The 22,828-nt window shown below is 40.5% G+C and overlaps 1 protein-coding gene across 17 annotated transcripts; it reads left to right on the top strand.

Moving 5' to 3' along the window:
* Nucleotides 1–2,093: 2,093 nt before the first annotated feature.
* On the top strand, nt 2,094–21,250 carry RLIM (ring finger protein, LIM domain interacting). Of its 17 annotated transcripts, none has more exons than XM_037909795.2 (7): nt 2,095–2,304; nt 4,736–4,940; nt 5,415–5,500; nt 8,598–8,705; nt 11,302–11,494; nt 13,134–13,217; nt 14,329–21,250. In XM_037909795.2, exons 5-7 carry the CDS (start codon nt 11,326–11,328, stop codon nt 15,885–15,887), a joined length of 1,812 nt encoding a protein of 603 aa, XP_037765723.1. In that variant the 5' UTR covers nt 2,095–2,304; nt 4,736–4,940; nt 5,415–5,500; nt 8,598–8,705; nt 11,302–11,325; the 3' UTR covers nt 15,888–21,250. The 17 variants fall into 17 exon arrangements, with proteins under 17 accessions (XP_043379118.1, XP_037765725.1, XP_037765734.1 ...); XM_037909793.2 differs by having other exon boundaries at nt 5,415–5,713; XM_043523183.1 differs by lacking the exon at nt 8,598–8,705 and having other exon boundaries at nt 2,094–2,304.
* The last annotated feature ends 1,578 nt before the right edge of the window (nt 21,251–22,828 follow it).

The following is a 22,828-nucleotide window of genomic DNA, read 5'->3' as shown; positions in this document are numbered from 1 at the left end:
CCTGGGACATGACCTGGTTCAAGTGCACATTCTGCCTGAAAAAGTCATTGAGGAAGGGGGGTGTGTGTGAGAGAGAGAGAGAGAGAGAGCAAGCATGAGAATGACACTGTAGCTTGGTAAGAGGGCAGTGGGAGACCCAGCCTCCAGTCCTCCTGCTCCAGTGACTTCTTAAATTATTTCTCAATAGTGGAACAGCTTCAACAGGAACCTGAGGGATTGCCTACATCAGACTATCTTCAAGCCAAGTGGTTAGGACCCTCTCCTAAGAGATAGCAAAGCCCTGTTCAAATCCTTTCTCCCACCTCAGTGGAGGGTGGACTTGAATCAGAGTGCTCTCATATCCGAGACGAGTATCCTAACTGCCAGGCTAAAATGTATGAGAAAGATGCCTATGCCATTTCTGCAGGATGTCCTAATATCAGGAGAGGGTTTGCAGCTGAGATTCCCAGGTGCCTCCTTGCTGCTCAGATTTAAGTGCCAAACTCCCTCAGAGTGGTGGGGTTTTGGATACACCCCTCCCCTTGGCTACTTAGGTGAGACCATGTAGCATGCTGACTTGGGTGGAACATGTCCTAAGAGGCCTATCTCACCCCATTCATTCTGCAGGGAGCCTAGGCGCCTACCTCAGGCTTTGTGAAAACCAGTGATTTTCTAGGCACTTAAAAGATAGGTGGGCTGAATCTAACCCAAAGTGACTGGCAACACCCAACAAGCTAGTAGCGGACTTAGGAATAGAACCCAAGTCACCGAGGGCCAGTCCAGTGCACCTAGGTCATACTACAGTCAGTGCCGCCTAACAAATGCTAACTCTTCCTTGGTCACTGGTGTTTTGAAATCCAAACTGTAAATTTCTTATGTTGAAATAGAAAATCCCAGAAGTGCCTTAGACACCGTAAAGGTTGCTGGATATTCATGAATCTGTATATGTGAACTCAGAAATGGCAAAATCTGGTGTTAATGGCTGCTTAGTCTGTCTGCTAATAAACACACACATATACATATCTGCATAGCTAACTGAACAATGTGCAAATTCAAGCTCAACCCCTCTCCTGTGTAATTCTTATAGCACAGAAAATCCACTGGGATGAAAAACTATGGGGAAATAACACCACACACCTATTTTGTTATCATAACCTGCAGGATACCAGGAGTCAGATCAAATAATGAAAGAATTAACATCTCCTCTTACAGTCATTGCTCTTTGTGATGTATTTTTATGCTTCTACATGTATGCATCTGGTGGGTCAGTTTGTGTGGCACCATGTTTCGGGTGTTTTAACACTCGCTTTTATTTAGGACTCTAATATCATCCCATCATGTGCCATACCCAGAAAAGGATTTTAATCTTCAGTGCATGAAATAAGCCAGTTCACTGGCCCAAACTCTGGGTTTGGGATTAGGGCTGCCAACCCTCCGGGACTGTCCTGGAGTCTCCAAGAATTAAAGATGAATCTTTAATTAAAGATAATGTCATGTGATTAAACCTCCAGGAATTCATCCAACTAAAACTGGTAACTAGGGTGACCAGATTAGGAACAGTCCCGATAATTGGGGCATTTTCTTCTATAGGCGCCTATTACCCTCCTCCCCGTCCCGATTTTTCACACTTGCTGTCTGGTCACCCTATTGGTAACCCTATTTGGGATTAGCCGACCTGCAACCATAGATTCACCGTGGCCCATCCCCCTTGTGCGGGAGCCCAACCGACCCGTGTCTTTCACCCGACACCTTAGAGACCAGGGTCTTGTCTGAGCGCCCAGAGATGGAAGCTGGCCCCCCTCGACAAGGCCCCGGGCCCCCGCGCTGGGGTGCAAGGCAGGACCCGTGGGCTGGGGCCCCGCGCTCACCGGCAGTGCAGGCGGGAGCTGCACGCATCCGGTCTGGCCCCGCTCAGCCTTAACCGCCCACTCGCCACCGCTTCAGGGCATCACGTAACGCCCCGCCCCCCGACTTGGCCCCATCCAAAATGGCTGCCTGGCCAGTGAGTGGGACCGCTCTCTCTGCACGGTCCTCCAAGCTCTATGGCGGCTTGTGTCAGGCGCCTCGCGTACGCCGGACGGGAGAGGAGTGAGCATGCGCATTGAGTTTTCCTTCACTTCCTCTGGCGGCTGCTCCTGTTTCCGGCCCCCCACTTCCCTGGTAACAATGGAGCAGAAAATGGCCGCCTGAGAGGGGGAGGGAAGGAGACGCTGCTGCCGCTCGGGGAGGGACGGAGCAGAGCGAGCCAGGACCGAGCCCGCTGAGCACCGGGGCAAGCAACGGACCGAGACCCGGGGGGAGGAGGGAGCCTGGCGGCGGCGGCGGGTGAGTATCGGGGCTGGACGCAGACTTTCAAAATGGCCTAGGGAAGGGAGAGGCCCAGGCCCAGGGGAGGAGGAGGCGGCGGCGGCGCCGCTGCTCTGGTTGCCGGCGGAAAGGGGGAGTCTGTGTCCCCGAGCCTCTGCCCCCTTTCGATACCCGACCCTGCCTAGCCGGGGACGTTGGGAGGAGGGCCCTGGCGCACAGGCGGTGGGTGGGGATCCCCGCTCCTGGGGCAGGGAGGACAGCAGGCCCCTTTGGTCTCCCTGTCTCCACGGAGGCGACCCCTTGGTCCTCTCTACCCCGTCCCCAAGTGTGAGCGCGGGTCCTTGTCGGCAGCAGGGGAGCCTCACTTCCTGCCCCATCCCCTCGGGCAGCGGAGGACTGACAGACACCTCACGGCCCTTCCCCTCCGCACGGCCTGAGCCCGGAAGGGGACCCATTCTCCGTTTGGGCACCAGGCTAAGCTCCCTCTCGGGGGCTGCGGGGCTTGTCTTTCCGCTGTACCCAGCTGGGTTTGAGGGGGATTGAAACTTGAAACTAGGCCTTTGGGTTTGTAGGGAAACTTGCGCCTCTCTTTCTTGTGTCCAGGGTCTCCTTTAAGGAACTGTAGTTTCTCAGGCCCAAGCCTTCATTTTGTCCTCCCCACACCAGGAGCAAGGAGCCCCATCGTGAGGAGAGAAGTGGAGGGGACTCTCCCTATCACACTCTGTGAGGGCCTCTTTTATTGGGGCCTCTTCTATTTCCAAGTGTCCAGGTTGTTTATAGTTTTGTAACCCACGAAAACTCATGGTCTTCTGATCCCCATTTTCTGTCTAGTCTCACTTACTTCCCAGTTACCTTTATTTACCACACCTCCAAAATGTTCTGAGGATAATGTAAAAATGATCTGTACTTTTAGGAATGTTTATGGAGGTTAAAACTCTGGTCATCCTGGGATGTCTTATGTTGTTTGTAGTCATACATCTCAAAGGAGGACCAAAATCTATTCTGTATGTATCTTATGGACTTATTCTTGATCCATTATCTATTTGATATACTTACAAAAAGGGTTTTCAACAAAAAACTTCCCTAGGACATTAAGTTGGAACGTTGGATACAGTTTGTATTTTCTGGTGTGAATAAATAAAGAGCCCTGTTTAGTGTTGAATAAATGAGCTTTCAAACTGAAATGGTACACAAATAACAATAATTAGGTGGACAGCACTACACCGAAGTCTTACTTCCTATCTGCACTATTGGCTATATTGTTTAATTTCAAGTTGGAGGTGACTATGAAATAGTAAAGAAGCTGTAACATCCATCTTCTAATCATTTCAACCATAATAAGTTGATAGGTAGAGTTGAAAATTAAACAGTAACTCCTTCATTTTGTAGATGAAGTTAAACGTCTTCTCCCAGTGTCTGGGATTGGATATGTTATGGTGATAGCCGAGCGGTTAAAGGTGCCTATGTATGCCCAGCGTAGGTATGCCCGTTTTGGAATGGTTAATCATCATTTGGAAAGTAAAGGAGTCAGAAATGTTGATCTAACTGCTCATCAAAAGAGGAAAACACATTTTATTAAACAGGTTACAAAGGAAATAATTACTGCATTCTTCCCCCCTCCCCCAGTTAGCAGTACTAAAAATGTATGTTCTTCTGACTCTTAATGTCATATAATTAACCACACCAATATTTATATAAGGTGATGTGACCTTCAAACAAATAGCAGGTCCCTAGCCTGGGTAATAAACATGTTGTCCAGTCCATATTAACTACCTCACAGAAAAGAGAGAGTTGACAGTTTCAGCACTCCTCATCTCTCCACCAAACTCAGAACAGCCTGGTGCCTAATCTTCACACATATTTTGCACTTGTTTGGTTAAGGGCATGATTTTTCTAACCAAAATATTTATACTGGTGTAGCCCCTTATAGAGTTAAAACAGTACAATTCTTGTGTATAGATAAGCTCTTAAGAACGTGTTTAGGCTAAGATTTAAAGGTGTCTGTAGGAATGTTAGTAACACCTTCTAACAAATCTAGTGGAGACAGGGCATTGTATAGTCTAACACATGCTAAACTGGTTTAATTGAAACCCAGCTAGGTTAACTGATCACTTACTAGCTGAATAGTCTACACTAGACTTTTAGAGCATGTTAGCTGACATGTTCTAACACACCTTTAAATCCTTCTCTAGGTGAAGTCTAAGAGGGGCAGGAACTTGTAAAAACCTAAGCCAGTTGAAGTACGGAAAGGATAAAACATAGCACGTGTATACCTTTTTGCCATCAGGATCTCTTATTTTGAATTTCTTATACATAGGCACCTATCTTGCAACCCGTATTTTTAAAAAATGTGTTAGTGTTAAACTTTAATGTAGGGATGGATCTTTCCATGGGTATATAAAGGTAACTTGAAGTGTCACAACATTTCCATTTGCTTTTCTCTTCTCAGAATGTATGAGACACTTGGCTGTGCATAAAAACATAAAATGCATATAAGACTGCAATTTCATCTTCTTGTCCTGGTTTATGTCAGCAGACACCAATTGGTATTTCTTGGTTGATCTGAAGTATTGATGTTTAACTCTTTCCTTCAGTGAGGACTGCAAAGCTGAGCAGCTTCATTGCTAAAAAATCAAGTGGCAACACTTGATTAGGTAAGATATACTAATATACATTTACTTTATCCTCTTAATTTTAATAACTTTTTTAAAAAACTTCCAACAAGAACAGTCTTTTACAAATTCAGTATGCCAGAGGCGTCTGTATCCATAATCTCATAAATAATGTACATGAATTTCTGTTTCTTGATTTGTCATCAAAATCAGATGAGATTGTAGTTTTACATACAGCTAGGTTTTATATTTAAACATAATATATAACTTAAATGTTATTAAATAAGGTATTCTTTTTAAAAAAAAAAAAAAAATTTATATTTGGGAGTATTTCATGAATTAGACAGCAACCAGGATAGGCTTGTACCCTAATCCTCATTTGTTGGTTGCAGTTGTGTGTCAGCATAGCATTGGCCTGTTATCTCCAGTAGAATCTGTAATAGCAACAATTTTGCGGATTAAGTGGAGTTAAAAGAAGTGTTGAAGTTACATGTTTTTTGCATTGAAATTCTACAGGTTATGTTTGATTTAGAGCTTCCATTAACCGGAGGTCCTGTTTCTGCTGAAACTTGAGCACTACTCGACGGTCATCAGTTTTGCGGGTCTGGCTCCCCAGGATGCTACCCTACTTTTGCTGCTCTCCCTTTCAGTGACGACATTGGCTGCTGACATACCACAGTGCTGCTTCCTCCTAACTTCAGAGTGGGCGTTTTGCTTGCTGACCTTACAGGATGCTCAATTTTAGAGCAAGAGAGAACCATTTTCATGAGACTTCTCTTGTGATACCTCATGTCCAATAGGTCTTCTCTTCTGTGGTATAATCTAAAGACCAAAAGCAACATAATGTCTTATTTATTTTCATTTTCAACATGTCTTTTTGACAAATGCTATTTTAATAAGGAAAATTATAACATTTTGAGCCCTCAGAGTTGACAGTGGAGTTCTACGAGTGAAACATTTTATTGGATATGTGAAAGTATTGACATACGTTCTATTGCGATGTCATACCTATGATTAAAATGATATTCTGATTCTTATGGCTTCTGCTTGTTAGGGCTCTGGGAATATCTTTGTTCCTTTTTTAAAATAGCATTTTATACAAATACGTTGTAAAAAGACATACTTTTTCTGGTGTTCTTTGGCAAGTTGACATTTTTCCAGCTTAATTTTTTTTTAAGCAAGTGAAATTTGAGTGTGTAATGTTTGGGGTAAGATAAGTCTCTCTCCATCACATTTAATTTCCAGATAGATACTTTAAGAACTTTCTGTAGGTGTTGTGTTTTATTTAGAATGCACATTCATACTACATCCATTAGAGTTAATAGCAACAGGCAAAGAATAAGCCCAACATGTAAGGCGGACTTTTAAAAATTTGAAAACTTAATCCCCTATTGTCTCTACGCTTCAGATATTCAGACTGGTTTGAAGGCCCTGATCCTGCAGTACGTGTCTATGTGGAAAACTCATTATTTTAAGAGGGGCTGTAGGTAGACAGTGGTCCGTCTGTGTGTATCTTGTTGTAGGATTGAGGTGCAAATCTCAGTGAGCCCTCTCTCTCACATGCTTGTATTTTTTTTTTTAATGCTCTTAATAATTGGGTTCACTCAACAGTCATTTTCTGTGGTCTGTTTTTTGAGAGCAAGGATTTACAGGATAAACAATGATGAAATTTCAAGGTTGAAAACACATGAAATGTGTGGTTTCTTAATGTATTGCAACTAATTATTTATAAAGTACTTGGTGTTTGACATAGCTACATTAAAACTATTTACTAGTTTTTTCTCTTGTGCATCTTAGAAGAGCACAGATTGTACTAGTTTGTTTTTTGAAGCCTAGTCATTAATTTGGTTGTCACATCATGTTAAATAAGGCACTTTAAAATATGACTTAGGCTTTGCAAATATTTTTATACCTTGAGAGAAATGGAGTTCAGGATATTCTAATAGCTAGTTTTAATTTCTCTCAGTGTGAGTTACTTGGTGTTGGAGAGCTTTTCTTGACAGGGCAGTAGTGAAGAGCTTTCATCATGAAAGAGGGTTAATAGTCCTACTGGAGATTTAGGTGATCTTTGGGGGTAGGGAATGTGTATATTTTCAAGTCAACATCTGAGTTTTGTCTTGTACATTTTTCTTGAAGTTGGTTTAGGGAAGGGCAACTCTGACTTCTATACTGATACAACAATTTACCTCTGATTATCAGAAAGGATGACTAGTTCCTTTAGGATGGAAGTGGATCAGTTGGTAATAGCTCATTAAGTATTGTAGTAGGTAATCATTATTTAGAAATTAGTCCTTGTTGGGCACAGTTGCTAAAGTGTTTCCACCTATTAACCATCCCTTTTGTGTATTCAAAGTTATAAATTAAATTTCTGGGAAGAGAGTCAAGAAATCTGCATAATGTATAGGAATCTAATTTTCTAGAAAATATCCTGTACATGCCAAATGAAATGATGTCCCTCTTAAATATTGAAACCTGTATATTTTAATTTCATTTTAAAATATCAATCATTTAGAGACAAGACGTTAACTCCCTCCAGACAGTTCTTAACAGTGCTTGCTGTTTTATTAATTTTGTTGGTCATAGTCTTTTTCCTCCTATTACTAAGGACTTTGGGACCTACTACATATTGCTGATGAAGACCACAACTTTATTTTTTTAAATCGCTCCTTTTTCTTCAGACAGTATATAGGAAAGACTTTGATCCTTTAGGGTCTCAAGTTTCCTTTTACTTTATACAAGTTGCAGATCTCAGCAATGACTGCAACTTAATTTTAGGTGGGTTTTATTCACTTACAGAAACAAAAGAACATGTACTAAGGTACTTCCCTGTAAATTCAGCTCAGATAGCTTTTGGGTTATTTTACTAAGGCCTGAAACAGCTTATTTATTTTCGTGCAAGGAAGACTTAGTTGGTAGGTCATTGTGTCATCTGCTCAATTAACACTTATTTCTGGGAAGCATCTTGTGATCCTCAGATGGAAGGTACCATATAAGTGTAAAGTAGTAAAGATAAAGGTGAACTGAGAGTTTTCGCATTTTACTATTGTATGGGGTCTGAAGTGAATTTCTTAAATGGCTATTTTAGTAAATTCTTGAATTGTGATGCCTGACCCTCGTTCACAGATAGGCTATAACTTAGAAGCCATATATTTTTATGACTTTCTACTCAGGCCTAGTTGTCGCAGTATCAATGAATTGATAATTTTAGTACTGGTAGTGGAGCAAAGTAACTGGTAATGGCAACTTTTTTCAATACCAAATGAATATCTTTAGTCCCGAGACCATAAAATAACTCCTCCCTTGTAGATTATAAAGTCTTGAACTATAGATAGTCGCTTCTTGCTATTAAAGCTTGCTGTGTTTCATAGACTCTGCTGCTTTGTAGTGATGGTAGGGACAACACTAGTCATTTGTGCCTGGCACCTTTGAGTAGATTGTTAATGAGTAACTACAGGGAATCCACTTGACTGACTTATCAAAGAGTGGGCACACCAATTTAAGAGTTTACTGCAATAATATCTGGTTATTCAGCTGCTGAAAAACACTTCCCATCACCATTTTAAAGAAAACTTTCACTTGTTTCAGTCAAGTAGCTGTACAGACTCTTGTTTCCAGCGAACTTTAGACAAATCTTACTGTGCTTCCATAAAGATGTTCAGTTTCATTACTGGATAAACTAAAGTTGGCTATAATCAACAGATCTGCACTCACTACATCTTAGAGACATGAGCTCCTCCAGACATTTGTGCTCTCCCTCGCCAGTTCTGTGCTGACAGAAGAAGGGAAATTTCAGGTTGTGTTACGCAGGTAAGAACAAAATCTCATGTTAAGTTGACCTAAAGCAATAAAAGCAAGGAAACTCACTGATGTGAAACATACTATATATGACCTCCCCTGCACAGGTTTAATAGGATGCCACAGCTATGTCTATCATAATGTATTGGCAGACATGGTGTGTCTTTCCCTTATTTGCATTTCTTGCTTTATGGTAATATGCTGCTTATGATATCTTAATGTGATGTTTACATTTTAGTGGATAGGTCTCATTTTAGGCATCAAGATAGTGCATTACACTCAAGACACAATTTGTATAGTGGGCTTCAGTTATCTAACTGTATCTAGTTGTTGTTTCCATAGGCGTCTGTTGCATAGTAATCTGGTAATGGTGCTGCTTTACCGCCGCTATTGAAATCCTGTTGTGTAGCTAGGCAGAACCAAGGAAACCCCATTGTCATTGTAGTACTATTAGTATCCTAGTGATAGGCATCTAGAATTTATATGCCTATATTCTGCAATGGCTAGGGTAGAAGAGAACTGTTTCTTAGAGGTGGATAAACTGGCTTGGTGTAGAGTCTACATTAGGTGTTTGCACTGGTGAAGCTACTTTGGGGTAGCTGTACCAGTGTGAAAATCCCTAATGTAGGCAAGCCTCCAGGAGTAAACCTAATAGTGTTGAATCTAAATGCAAGACCCTCCTCTGAGGCCTTCTTCCAATAATTACATTTGCCACATCCAACATGTAATTTTGGGCTTGGAGACGGAAGAAGACAAACACACAGTTACCTAAATGTGTGTAAACAAATGGGCTTGAAGATCATGCAATACCTCTCTTCTATTTAGGAGACGTTATGATTTAAACCAGTGGTCCCCAAGGCAGTGCCCACAGGTGCCATGGTGCCCACCGGGGCATTTTTGTGTGCCCGCAGGACACTGCGCCGCCGAGAAGCGTTGCCGTTTCTTGGCGGCATTTTGGTGATGACGCTTCTTGCCGCTGCTGCATTTTGGCGGCGGGGTATCTGGCGCCCGCCACAGTCTTCTGGGAACAGCAATATGCTATTCCCACAGAAATATTGGGGACCATTGATTTAAACTGTAGAGACATTCTGATTTTTCTTGACAGTTTTGTTTAGAAACCAAAAAGAGGATCAGTTTCATGCACTAGACCAGTTGTTTTCAACCTTTTTTCATTTGCAGACCCCTAAAAATTTCAAATGGAAGTGTGGACCCTTTTGGAATTCTTAGACATAGTCTGCAGACCCCCAGTGTCCACAGTTTGAAAACCACTGCACTAGGCAAGTGGCCGAGAAACAGATCCTATTATGTTTGGAAATTCTCAGATTAAAAAGCACAAAACTCAGAATGGTGTGGTTTTTTTGTCACCTCCCCCCCCCTTCAATATGTTCATGAGGCATCAGGAGCTGTTTAAAAAAAGAAAACATTTCCGGTGGAAATGTTGTAGAGGAGCATTCCATCAGGTGTAAAACTAGCTAGATAACCAGCCACTTGAGTAATTGGTGCATTCCCACAGTTGTGTAAGACAGTGCTTTACATCACGGTTGGTGAGGCATACTGATTAATAACCAGGCTTCCTTGTTTTGGCTTCCATTTGGATAGGTTTACGGTTAACATAATTTCTCCAGAGGTGATACGTTTTCACTGTTAACGTTGAACAAATGCAGATATTACCATATCTCACTAATGTTGAGAGATGTGTTAGAGGTTCTAAACTAACTGAAGTAGGAAAAGTGTGGGGAGAATGCATATATATTGGATTCCTGTTAACAGCTGGCCATATGCCAGGTACATAAGACTTTTTGGTCTCATATTCCACTTCATCAAAATTGACAGTTTAACTGCTGTCTAACAAATTACTTTTGGCATTAAATTCCAGAATTCATTCTACAGAACCTTTTTATCCCGAGGAACTGAATGATCTTTGTATTGCAAGGTGTTCTGTGGCACCCACAATCTACTATGCTGTAATTCTGCTTCCTAGTTTTCACATTTCTTCCAAATGCTTTTGGGGATTGGCTATTCCTCTTAATTGTCCAGAAGGATTGCTGATGAGTAACATGAGGCACTTCCTTTCCTTATAGGCTTGAGCTTGGGAGGCTTAATCCTATTAAAATTGCCTTCTAAAGGAACATAGTGTTGGATTCAGATGACTCATGTCCTTCACAGGATTGTTTTAAGGCAGACTTTAGGCTGCTCTAGGTTCTGCTTTGTCACGTAGCTGCAACATTAGGGTATGCTATAAGGCGGTTTAGACGTCTCCTTCCTGAGCAATGTTGGGTGCACAAAAGATTGCCTGAAGGATTTGGTCTGTAATTTTTGTGCTTCCCTAAACATATTGCATTTTTAAAATGATTGATTTAAATTCTGGATCAAGTAGAGATTTAAATTGTGGTACAAGATACCCATATAACTGGAACTTTATCAGCAAACTAAATTTCTCCTTAAATAATTTAAATATATGATAGTGATTAAGTGTGTGTTGTCAGAGTCAAGTTCAACGACAGATTGTGCTGAATTCCACTGAATGTGTCAATAAGCATTACAGATTATTTTATTCATTTTTGTATGTATGGTTTTCAAAATATGTAGTTTTCCTCTCCTTTTTTAGATACTTTCCCACTCTTTCATCAACATGGAAAGCTCAGATTCTAACGATAAAGGAAGTATTGATCACTCAGAAGCACAGCGCCGGAGTCAGCTGGATCGATTAGAACGTGAAGAAGCTTTTTATCACTTTGTAAATAACCTGAATGAAGAGGACTATAGGCTTATGAGGGATAACAATTTGCTAGGAACACCAGGTATGTTAAAACATGTAGGTAGCATGAAAACTTTAATTTACGAATGTGAATGCCTCTGCACCCATTTTCAGACTACCTAGTTCCTCTCTCCATTCTGGTGCTGAATGTGTCTTCAGCATTTCTGATATTTTTACTACTATTTTATGCCATTGTAGAGAGTAGTTCTTCTGCTTAGTTGAGCACACGATAGACCAGTGGTTTTCAAACTTTTTTTCTGGTGACCCAATTGAAGAAAATTGTTGATACCCGCAACCCAATGGAGCTGGGGATGAGGGGTTTGGGGTGTGGGAGGGGGCTTAGGGCTGGGGCAGAGGGTTGGGGTGTGGGGGTGAGGGCTGTGGGGTGGGGCCAGGAATGAGGGGTTCAGGGTGTCAGGGGCTTTGGACTGTGGAGGGGGTTGGGGTGCAGGAGGGGGTCGGGGCTGGGGGTGCAGGCTCTGGGGGAGGCCAGGGATGAGGGGTTTGGGGTGCAGGAAGGGGCTCCGGGTTGGGGCAGGGGATTGGGGCACAGGGTTTGGGTGTGGGTTTATCTCCGGCGGCTCACGGTCAGCGGCACAGCCCGAGTGCAGAGGCAGGCTTCCTGCCTGTCCTGGCGCCACGGACTGTGCTGTGCCCTGGAAGTGGCCAGAGGAGGTCTGGCTCCTAGGCGGAGGTGCGCAGCGAGCGGAGCCCCATGCACCCTCCCCCCCCACCCCAGGAGCCGGACCTGCTGCTGGCCGCTTCTGGGGCGCAGCGCGGTGTCAGACTCAGAACAGATAGGAACTATTAATTTTTACTGGCCTGCCACCAGGCTCTCTGGGTGCTAAGCAAGGCAACCCATTGCCTTGCATTCCACGACCTAGTACTGAAGTTTGAAAACCACTGCAGTAGACCATTCCTTGAAGGTAATATGAATAGTGTAGAGCTTGTTAGGTTAAACTAGATGTGCTAATTCAATTTAAGAAAATGTTAGTGTTCACTGGGACTTGCAAAGTCTGTACTACCGAGGGCTGCATTGGCATCTTGCCAGGTATCTGAGTCTCACTTGGGCTGTTTCTACATAAGAAGGTTGCAGTGGTTTAACTAAAGGTGTCATTTTAAAACCAATTTAGCTAAACCTGTGTGAACAGTCTTGTTTCAGTATAAGAGTGGCTTATTTTGGTTTAGTTAAAACTGATTCCTAATAGATTTGTGTAAACTGAAATCAACAACTCTTAATCTGAAATGCGTCCGCTGTGGTGTTTTTGCACTGGTTTAACTAAATCAGTTTAAAATAACACTTTTAGATAACCAGTGCAACTTTCTCTTGTAAATGAGGCCTTGATTGATGTAGGATGGAGAATACTGCTGGCATGTGGTTACAAGACCCAGAAAGCATTTTGCCATCTTCTGAGCACGTTGTAATTCTTTGTTAGCTGGAGCCTCAGCAAATCTTACCTAAGGGCAGTAGTGTTGGAGGGCTGTGATTTATGCTTTGGCTACCCTGACTTAGGTATCACAGTGTGTCAGAATTCAGAAAACACTTAAAAGCAGTCTGTATCTTGTTAGGACAGTATTTGCAGTTCAAAGAGCATGTAGGCGTAAAAACTCTTAAGCTATGGATTATTCTTGCCTTTGCATATCTGCCTTTAAAATAGTTTTGGAAATCTTTGCTTCCTAAGGTGAAATTACTGAAGAAGAACTGATGAGAAGGCTACATCAAGTTAAAGAAGGTCCACCACAGCAAAACGGTGATGAGAATAGAGGTATATATACTGTATTTGTGGAAGCTCTTAACTTTAGCACCCAATATAGATCTTAACTTGAGTGCAGGAATGGAACATGTTAAGCCTAGGCAGGTGTGAGGTGAGCAGTGTTTTAGAATTAAGTGAAGATAATCTGATATCTGCTTCAGAGGTCAAAGTTTTGAAGAGATTTCAGCTAGAACATGTCGCACTTCTATTTTGCTGCACTGTGATCGCTTCTGCATTTCTTTATTTTTGTTTAGATTTCTCTCCATTCTGTTCCCTTACTGGAGTGCTTTCTGAGATTCCCACATTTTCTCACCTTTACTCTTTCCCTCTCAAGGTTGCCACATTGCCTCCCTACAGAAAGGTTTACACATGGGTCCCACTGAACCCTGTCATTGTTAGCTAAATGAGTGTGCTAAACTAGAGAACCAAGTATTCCAGGCCACTAAGGCAATGTCTACACTAGCACTTATGTTGGCAAAACTTGTTGCTCAGAGATATGAAAAAACCACTCCCCCGAGTGACATAAATTTTGCCAGAGTAAGTGCTCACATGTACAGCACTATGTTGGTGGGAGAGCATCTCCCACCGACATACTACCACTGCTCATTGAGTTGGTTTTATTTTGTTGGCGGGAGAACTCTCTCCTGTTGGCATAATGTGGCTACACAAGTACTCTTACAGCAGCACAACTGTATCTGTACAGCTGTGCCTCTATATGCTTGTAAATATAGACATGGCTTTGGTTTTGTGATTTAACTGCTGCTATACCAGACCATTGAATGGACAGTATTCGAGCAAGTAAAAAACATCTATTTTTTTTTTTACAGTTGAAACATAACTGATTTTCCATTTGGTTGTTACAAGAAATAATTATTTTGATGACTTGTTTGCTATTTGGCTACAACTTCTAAAGAGGCATAATTATTGGCAGTAGAAAAATGTCCACTCATGCTCCCGCAAAGAAACAGCTCTTTTAGACATAACACTAATCAAGATGTTAAGGATGAAACTGTTACGGTGTTTAAAAGGCTTAAATATTTTAAAACTGTAACTTGCTTAATTAAGGAATTATATTTTTGGAAAATTTAATCTAAGAATTACCTCAGTTCTCTAATTTTGGTAGTTCCCTTTCTTTTGACAGGTGCAGAATCCACAGAAGATGTTTCTAATAGAGATTCCATAATAGACTGGCTTAATTCAGTACGACAGACTGGAAATACCACACGGAGCGGGCAAAGAGGAAACCAGTCTTGGAGGGCAGTGAGCCGGACTAACCCTAACAGTGGTGATTTCAGATTCAGTTTGGAAATAAATGTCAACCGTAATAATGGGAACCCAAACCCAGAAGCTGAAAATGAGCAATCTGTAGAGCCCTCCAATGGTGAGGATTTGGAAAATAGCCAAAGTGACACTGAGACTCCAAGATCTGAATCGCCATCTGTAAGGCAGCCTGGATCAGACAGAAGTACCTCTGAGGAGTTAGCAATTGAGGAAGCATCTCCTCTCAGAGGCCAGAGAAGAGCAAGAAGCAGGAGCCCAGAACAACGAAGAACCCGGGCTAGGACTGATAGAAGTAGGTCACCTATTAATCCAGCAAGCGAGACTCCTCGCAGGTCTCCTCACAATATGCCATCTCAGACTCTTGATCATTCCCTGGTAAATGAATCCGAGGGAAGTTCTAGAACTAGACAGCATGTGACGTTAAGGCAACATACAACGGGGACTGAGATTGCAAGTGAAAATGCAGTTCTGTTTTCAACCCCTGAAACAAGACCTGCTCCTCCAGCATTAGGTTCTTCAGAAACAAATGGCAGCAGTGAGTCTGCAGCTCCTGGACAGAGGCCACCTACCATAGTTCTTGATCTTCAAGTGAGAAGAGTCCGTCCAGGAGAATATCGGCAGAGAGACAGCATAGCCAACCGAACCCGATCCAGGTCCCAGACACCAAACAATACAGTCACTTATGAAAGTGAACGTGGAGGGCTTAGGCGCACATTTTCACGTTCAGAACGGGCTGGAGTGAGAACTTATGTCAGTACCATTAGGATTCCTATTCGTAGAATCATAAACACGGGCTTTAATGAGACAACATCAGTCGCAATTCAGACCATTCTAAGGCAGATAATGACAGGTTTTGGAGAATTAAACTACTATATGTACAGTGATGGTGATGCAGATCCTAGTGGCCCAGTCCCAAACCAAAATGTAGATGCTCCTGAGCTACAGAATGGAGGAGATAGTGGTAGTACTAGTTCACGCAGTGAAAGTACTGAAGGTAGCTCAGGGGAGGTATATGAAAGTAGTAATGAAGGAGGTTCAACATCTGTTAGGCGGGAAGGTCGGAATACGAGGGGATCAGTCACTTTTGAAGAAAGTGGCTCTTTACCATTCCTTAGCCTAGCACAGTTTTTTCTACTAAATGAGGATGATGATGACCAGCCAAGAGGACTCACCAAAGAACAAATTGACAACCTAGCATGGAGGAATTTTGGTGAAAGCGATGCTCTGAAAACCTGTAGTGTCTGTATTACAGAATACACAGAAGGCAACAAGCTTCGTAAACTGCCTTGTTCCCATGAGTACCATGTCCACTGCATTGATCGCTGGTTATCAGAAAATTCCACTTGTCCTATTTGTCGTAGAGCAGTCTTAGCATCTGGTAACAGAGAAAGTGTTGTCTAAATGAGATCTGAATTTTTTGGCTGAACAGCTGGTGTAATAGTGATGGGCAACAAAGTCACTTTCATTATGGCCACTTTTTGAGTGGTGCTTCAATGTAAAGTACTGAGTTTGGCTGCTTCTTCCCTCATGGAAACATTTTCTCAGAATTAAAGCTTTTAAAATGGGAATCTCTTTAAATCAGAGTCTCCAAATCTATTCAGTTTCAGTGTCTCGAATTTCAGAAAATTTTATTTCCCCTAAGATGCCTATTTGCTATAAATTTCTTTTTTTTCCATCATCAAGACTGTTAAGCTCCTTCCCCCGCCTTCCCTTCCCCTCCCCATGCATTGTGAATCTTAAAGACCTCAGCACTCAGCTCATCCCTTTAAGGAACTTATCTGAGAAGTCATCCTAGCTACAGCACATGCTTCATAGTGGATTTTTAAAAACAAACCCAGCTATCCCACTGAATATGAAATTAATTCAACTGCACCCTTAAATATAATTTTGGTTAATTTTCATATTGCGTATTCTTGGACATGTGAGTGCAGATAACACTAATGTTAGCCCTTTTCCCATTGTACAGCTGTCTCCAGCCCATCACTATGGCACGCTGTAGAGTGAGCTGATTGCTTAATCGGGATATTTATCTTGTGGAAATATAAGAATTGCCTATGCTTGTTTAAATAAAAAAATCACAATTTTTGTTTTACAATTGTAAAGCTTTTTTGTAGAAGCTCAGTACTTTTCCAGTGCACTGTTGTACTAATGCATTAAGAATTAAAATTGTACCATGCTTAGAAATGAAGAGAATGCTTTTCATATAAGACCCACCACACACACAGCAAACTAAATACAAGCGAGCTGCTTTTGTAAATGTTATTGTCAAGAGCAGTGCATATCTGTACTATTTAATTTATGTGAACAGCTACTGTAACATAAAACAGTTAAGAATTAGACATCTTAATTGCATTAAAACTGATGGCAATTGAATGTTATAATTGCAATGTCTTGGCTCAGTAATGCCACCAAAAAGGTGGTGATAAAAAAAAAAAATAGAAACCTGCTCTGAAGACTGGTTTTTTCTTTGTATGGTTACTGATGTGTAATGATACAAATTTGTATGTACCAGTTTCATTCAGTGAGGATTTTGCCCAAGTTTTGTATTAAGCTGTATTTTAATCACTGAGGGGCTATATGTAACTTTCAGCAGTCACATGTTGGCAAATTAATTTTTCTTTTTCCACCCTAATGACATAGTTAATCTCTGGAGCTTTGGTAGTTGATTTAACACACTGACCTCCAAAAATCAATGGAAGTTGCAGTGTCCAGGGTAGAGAAATTAACATTTAGGTGTAACTGAGAAATAATCTTCTAACAGAAGTTTATCAAACGAATTGCCAATCTTAAATTGTTGGTTACTGGAATACATTTAAAAAATGAAATTTCAAGTTGTTTGAATTTGCAACTTATTTTCCTTAAAGTAAAATATTAGGCATGTCTCTTTACTGTTAAAGACTGTCTAAATTCCAGTTGCATTTTGTATTAAAAGTTAATGTGGGCTTATCACAATTCAGATCTTATAAATGCATTTACACAATTTTAAGTCTTCTTTGGAAATGTTCATACCTCAGCTGTCTTTACATGGTGGGAAACCTCTTCCCCATCTCCCCCATCCCCAAGAAACCTTCCTTTTGTTTTACTCTTTAGTAGCTTTGCCAACGCTACATGCTTCTCAAGGAAAGCAGTGTTCTGTTTCAAGTAAAAAATATAGTAGTTGTTAACTAGGGATATGAACTGCTCTTGCTGGCTAGGTCCAAACTGTTGCTCGATACTCAGATGACAAAACCAAACCTGTCCTGTCTTTTTTACGTTAACAGATCTTCAGTGTTTGAGTGGTGGTTACATAGAACGTCATCCTAGCTGTTAAAGCCATTATAATTGAACTACTCACCAGCCAGGTCAGGATTCCAAGGTGTTCTGGGGCCCTCCCATTTTTCTAACAGCGCATTTTCCTGTCATCCCCAGTTCAGTGGGGAATCCTGACTGGCTGGTGAGCTCGCTTTCCTTGTGGTGGAACGCTCCATCATTGTAAGGGTGTTCCTTATCATATGTTTATAAAACATTTATAAACAAATACATGCTCTCGAATGTTTTCTCTCTGAGATGTGTTCAGCTATAAAATTGGAGTTTAGATATTAATGTTACTGGTTGGACTTTGATTCATGAGTGTATCTAATGAATCTTAAGCCAAAACTACTTCTCAAACATTGGACACCATGATTTTGAATCTTTTCTGTAGTGTGCACATAAGTGTATGCAATCACTTGCATTTTTCAGTAACAGTCTTTGCTGACTTGGACTGTAGAATTCAAATTGAAATATTTTATAGTGGTATTTGCTACTGATTTCTAAATACACTTTTAGCTTTTTAAAATCAGATGTCTTAGGAGGACTAAGGACAGAAATTAGAATAATATGAGCCCATTAGCAACAAGCGATACTCAGTGGAGCAAGGCTGTAATACCTCATTAAGAAGTTACTCTTGTTAATTCAGATTGTTCTTGGTTTCCAAGAACTATACAGTTCAACAACCATCTTTGTAGTTTTATTATGATTGCCTAAAAGTGGTATGCCTTAATGTTTTAACTTTATGTAATTGTACCAACGGTTTAGTGTCTGAGGTTCCCAAAAAGGTACCAGAAACCAGTGTTCACCTCAATTAAGAATCCTTTGAATGTTTCAAATGTTTTAATTATTTATAATGAAATTCCTTTTTAAACTTACTATACCAGTAGCACTGGGGTTTGTTTCTTTGACTTCAAACAATTGGCATGATTGATATTGCTGTTAGTGAGGAACTCTTAAGTAGATGAGGCATTTACCAACGTCCACAACAGTTCTGGAAATGAGCAGTGGTATAACTGTGCTCTGAGCTACATCCAGTAACTCAGTGGCGTTTATGAATTACTTTCATATTATGAATTGTGCAAAACAAATCTGTGGAAAATTATTGGCCTGATCCAGCAGCAGGAATTCTCATCTGAATAAGGGTTGCTGGGTCAGGCCCTAGTATTATAAGGTAGTTTAGTTCATTCCTGTATAGTACAATAAATTTATGGGTGTCATTCTTTCCTTTAAAGTTATATTAAGCTTTAAAAGCCAATATTAATACTTCAATTTTAAATTAAATTGCAAGCTTTATAGGTAAAGTATAAAAGCGTCTCTAGTGAGGTGCTCACAATTAGCTAAAGTTAGTCTCTTGAATCAATTTATTTAAAAATATATGAATCCTTTTGGTGCCAAGCATTCTTAACATATTTGCATCTATAGCTTTCTTAAGCTTAAACCTATTTTTTCAGCATTGGAATTGTAGATGGATGTGCACTGTTTTTACAGCCACTTTACTGGATGCCAGTGGCCACTGAGAGGTTAAAACACAGCCGTTATCTTTTGGGGTTTTTTTTTAATGCCCACGTGTACATAGATGAATAAATTTAAAAGATTCTGGTAGCCTTATTATACATTTGCTGCTCTCCTCTCCTTAGTTTATAGTGCCATCTTGAGGAAGCTTTTTTTTACCCTCCTTCAAAGTTGGGGCAAATACACATCTTTGACTCCATTATTTATTAAAACATTAATTTCTTTGCTGTTTAAGTTGGTTTTGTGTTTGAAGAAGCTCCCCTGCTAGAGCTTGTATAAGGAAAGCTGATGTTAAAAAAAAAAAAAGAAAAAGAAAAAAGGAAAAAAAACCACACACACACACACACACAGACACACACACACACACACTATTGCACATTGTGGACAGCCATCCTTCCGGTGTTTGGGATTACCCCTAGGTATTTAAAATGTAGAAGAGTGCACAATCTTTTGTTTTGTAAGAGTGCAGCATATAGTTCTAATCAAACTGCAAATTTGTAGACATTTTTAATGGGTTTTATCCATTAAGTGAAAGAACTGTGAAAAGTAGTGATTGGTTTTTATTGGGATTCTTCTTTTACTTGCACTTTTGTAAAAAATAAAAATAAACAGCTTTTTGCAAATAGTATTTTGCAGGCAGTTAGTTCATTTATGTTAACTGATCCTTGTTTGGAAAATAGTGTTATTTGACAGGGTAGTTGCTGCACTGCATGCATAGAAACTACTCGTTAAAAGTTTCTTAAGGACTTTCTGTAGGAAGTATTGGTGTGCATGCATAGCAGCTGCACTAAAATGATACTGTACAAATTTTGAAGAAGCCATGATTGGCCATTATGCCAACTTGCAGATTAATGTGTTTTCAACTAATGTTGACACAATGGACAGTAATGACTGTCCACTATCCATGGATTATGCGAATATGTAGTGTCCAAAGGACCATTTCACTAATCTAATTTCAGTATGAAATTTATCTTAAAATATTTGCCTACACTTTGAGGAAATTCATGGTCTGAGATGTGTTATAGTAACTAGGGTCTAATTTTAAGATGAGAAAAGAAATTTAGTTAAAGCATTGGTTTCCATTTTGTACCAGTGTGCCTAGGTATTCCATGGGTCTTCCAACAGTGTGTGTTCTTAATCAGCACATATATTGCAATATCAAGGTTCAGCTGGCTGGGTTTAGCTGTTTAGCTGCAGCCTTAACTTTTCTTTGCATTGTTAATTTGAGACCCTTACTATAACTGTAATGTGGCATTCCGTGTAAGAATCTGGTGTTTCCATTCATCCTCAGTATGACTGGGGATTTATGTGACTTGATTAGGGTTACGTGATCGGATCTTGAGTTGATTAGGTATGCAGTTGTAATGGAAATGCCTGTGCCAGATTAGCTGGCTTCTCCCAGGAGGTGTTAACTTGGAGCCATGTTAAGGGAATTAAGCAACACAGTTAGAAATATTTCAAATTTTCACCTACAAGAGGCTTTTTTTTGTTTGGGTTGGGTTCCTGAGGGGAAGGAGACAGAAGCAAATCTAATGGTAATGTAATTTACTCAAAGCACATTAAATTATGTTGTGTAAAAATTAGTTTGATTCTGTTATATCAGGGCTTCCCAACCTCTTTTGCACCGAGATTTCCTTTTTCTTATGGGCGAATCCATTATTGAACCTTATTTGGTTCCATTATCTGGTTTTCGTCACTTAAATTAAAATCACAAGAGCCCTTCCCTATCTCTGTTAGGCTGTTGGCTGGGAAGCCCTGTATTAAACTGAGAATGTAACAATTTTCCTTTTTGTACAGTGCTTTACATTGTTTATATTGGACTTTAGTACAAAATGGTACTCTAAAAGGTCATAAAACAGTTTGATCATATTTGATAGCTAACATTTAGGAGGAGTTTGTTTCCTATGTAAGATGTCATAATGCAAATTTAAATAGACTCAATAAAATGCATGAAGTGATAATTTTGTTCTTGATCATCGCTCCTTGGGGACTGGGGGGTGGTGTTCATTCTGTAGTGGGAATGTAATTGGGACTACCAGGGTTAATAGCTCATGATAAATGTGATAGGAATCCTTTTTTTTTTTTTTTTTTCAGGTTTCAGAGTAGCAGCCGTGTTAGTCTGTTATTTGAAGTGGGAGAGCAGGAAAGGAATAAGAACAACCTGTGGCTTTTTGTCAAAAGAATTTGTCTGCTTCTTTGTATACTAAACTGAAGGGATAAATCTCACCACATACAAGAGTTCACTAAATCAGTTGCATAGAATACAAGGACATAGTTCTAATTCATCTTCCAAAATAGTAGCTGTGATTTATGGGTGCTATTCAGTAACTGAAATCAATGACCTGGCCTCAATGGTGAAAGTCAATCTAGAAACATGCAGAGGGCCATAGAAACACTGTCAAGATTGCATAAATTCATGTATGGCCAGAGGCTTCCTTTTAAATTAATCTCTGACCTGTGTGCAGTGCTCCACATGAATGAGAAGGAAACTAAATACCCTTTGGAGGATGTGGAAAACTATATGCTTCTCCATGCATGCTCTATGAGTAGGAAGCAAAGACCAATCCTGGACACATGGGATGATGTCTGAAACAAAGGGTGGGAGGGTCTAATTGTATTTATTAAGACAGCGTTCAACAAGATGTAACAAAAAATGGAAGGCAGAGTAGGAGAATAGTGATAGGATTGCGTGGGATAATATAAAGGCTTACATAGACATAGTTATAAGAGCCATGTCTGTGTTTTGTGCAATTTCTCTAACTTTGTGCAGATATTTATTGATAAAAGTGGTGTCTTGCATCAGAAACTAACAGTATTGAGTTCGGTTTGGACTGAAAGTGGCACCCTTAAGTGTACTGCAAAGCAAAATAGTAGTGTCCTCTGTGTGAAGATGCTTTCAATGCCCTTCAAGGATGATTTATCTGTTTAATTAGGGGCATAATCTAATCTTTCTGAAGGCAAAGGCTTGTGAATTGGGAAGTCTTGAGTTCTAATCCTGGCTCTGATACAGACTTTGCAGTCTTGGGCAAGTCACTTTGCTTTTCTCCCTCTGTGTCCCTGTTTCACAGATGGGGATCATAATCTCCACCTCCTTTTATTTCTAGATGACTCGTTCAAGTGTGCCTCCGATAGGTACTGATATTCATTATATGAAGTGAGTTGGTCTCTGTTGGGAAGTGGCAACAACCACATTATTAAAAACCACCACCATAATTAGCATCGTTTGGTCTTGTTGGAATTCTTATATAAAATGGCCATTGAAACTGATCTCTCATGGCCCTGCCCACTCAGTGTTGATGTGATTGCAAGGAGAAGCTTGCGTTACTCCTGCTGTCTGTACTGTACAGTACCTACTCTGTAGAGGGCAGACTTCATTTTCTAAAGTGCCTTTTTACCAGTGCCAATTTCTTAAAGAAAAATATCCTCTATTCTAACTTCTGTCTGTTTTAGGGTTTTATACTAGCACCCTTCACTATAGGATCCAAGCATTTTTCAGGTAAAATCAATAGCAATAGTGATATCCTGGAAGCTTTGGCTCT

This window comes from Chelonia mydas, chromosome 9 (genome assembly GCF_015237465.2).
Source record: "Chelonia mydas isolate rCheMyd1 chromosome 9, rCheMyd1.pri.v2, whole genome shotgun sequence".
Taxonomy (NCBI): domain Eukaryota; kingdom Metazoa; phylum Chordata; order Testudines; family Cheloniidae; genus Chelonia; species Chelonia mydas.
The sequence above is the reverse complement of the archived record's forward strand: the minus strand, read 5'-3'. Positions and strand labels throughout refer to the sequence as shown.

What these genes read in the sequence shown, in the direction of transcription:
- RLIM (XM_043523179.1), top strand. An exon ending in CAATTTGCTAGGAACACCAG is followed by an intron (nt 11,495 to 13,133) that starts GTATGTTAAAAC and finishes TTGCTTCCTAAG; the next exon opens with GTGAAATTACTGAAGAAGAA. An exon ending in AAACGGTGATGAGAATAGAG is followed by an intron (nt 13,218 to 14,328) that starts GTATATATACTG and finishes TAATTTTGGTAG; the next exon opens with TTCCCTTTCTTTTGACAGGT.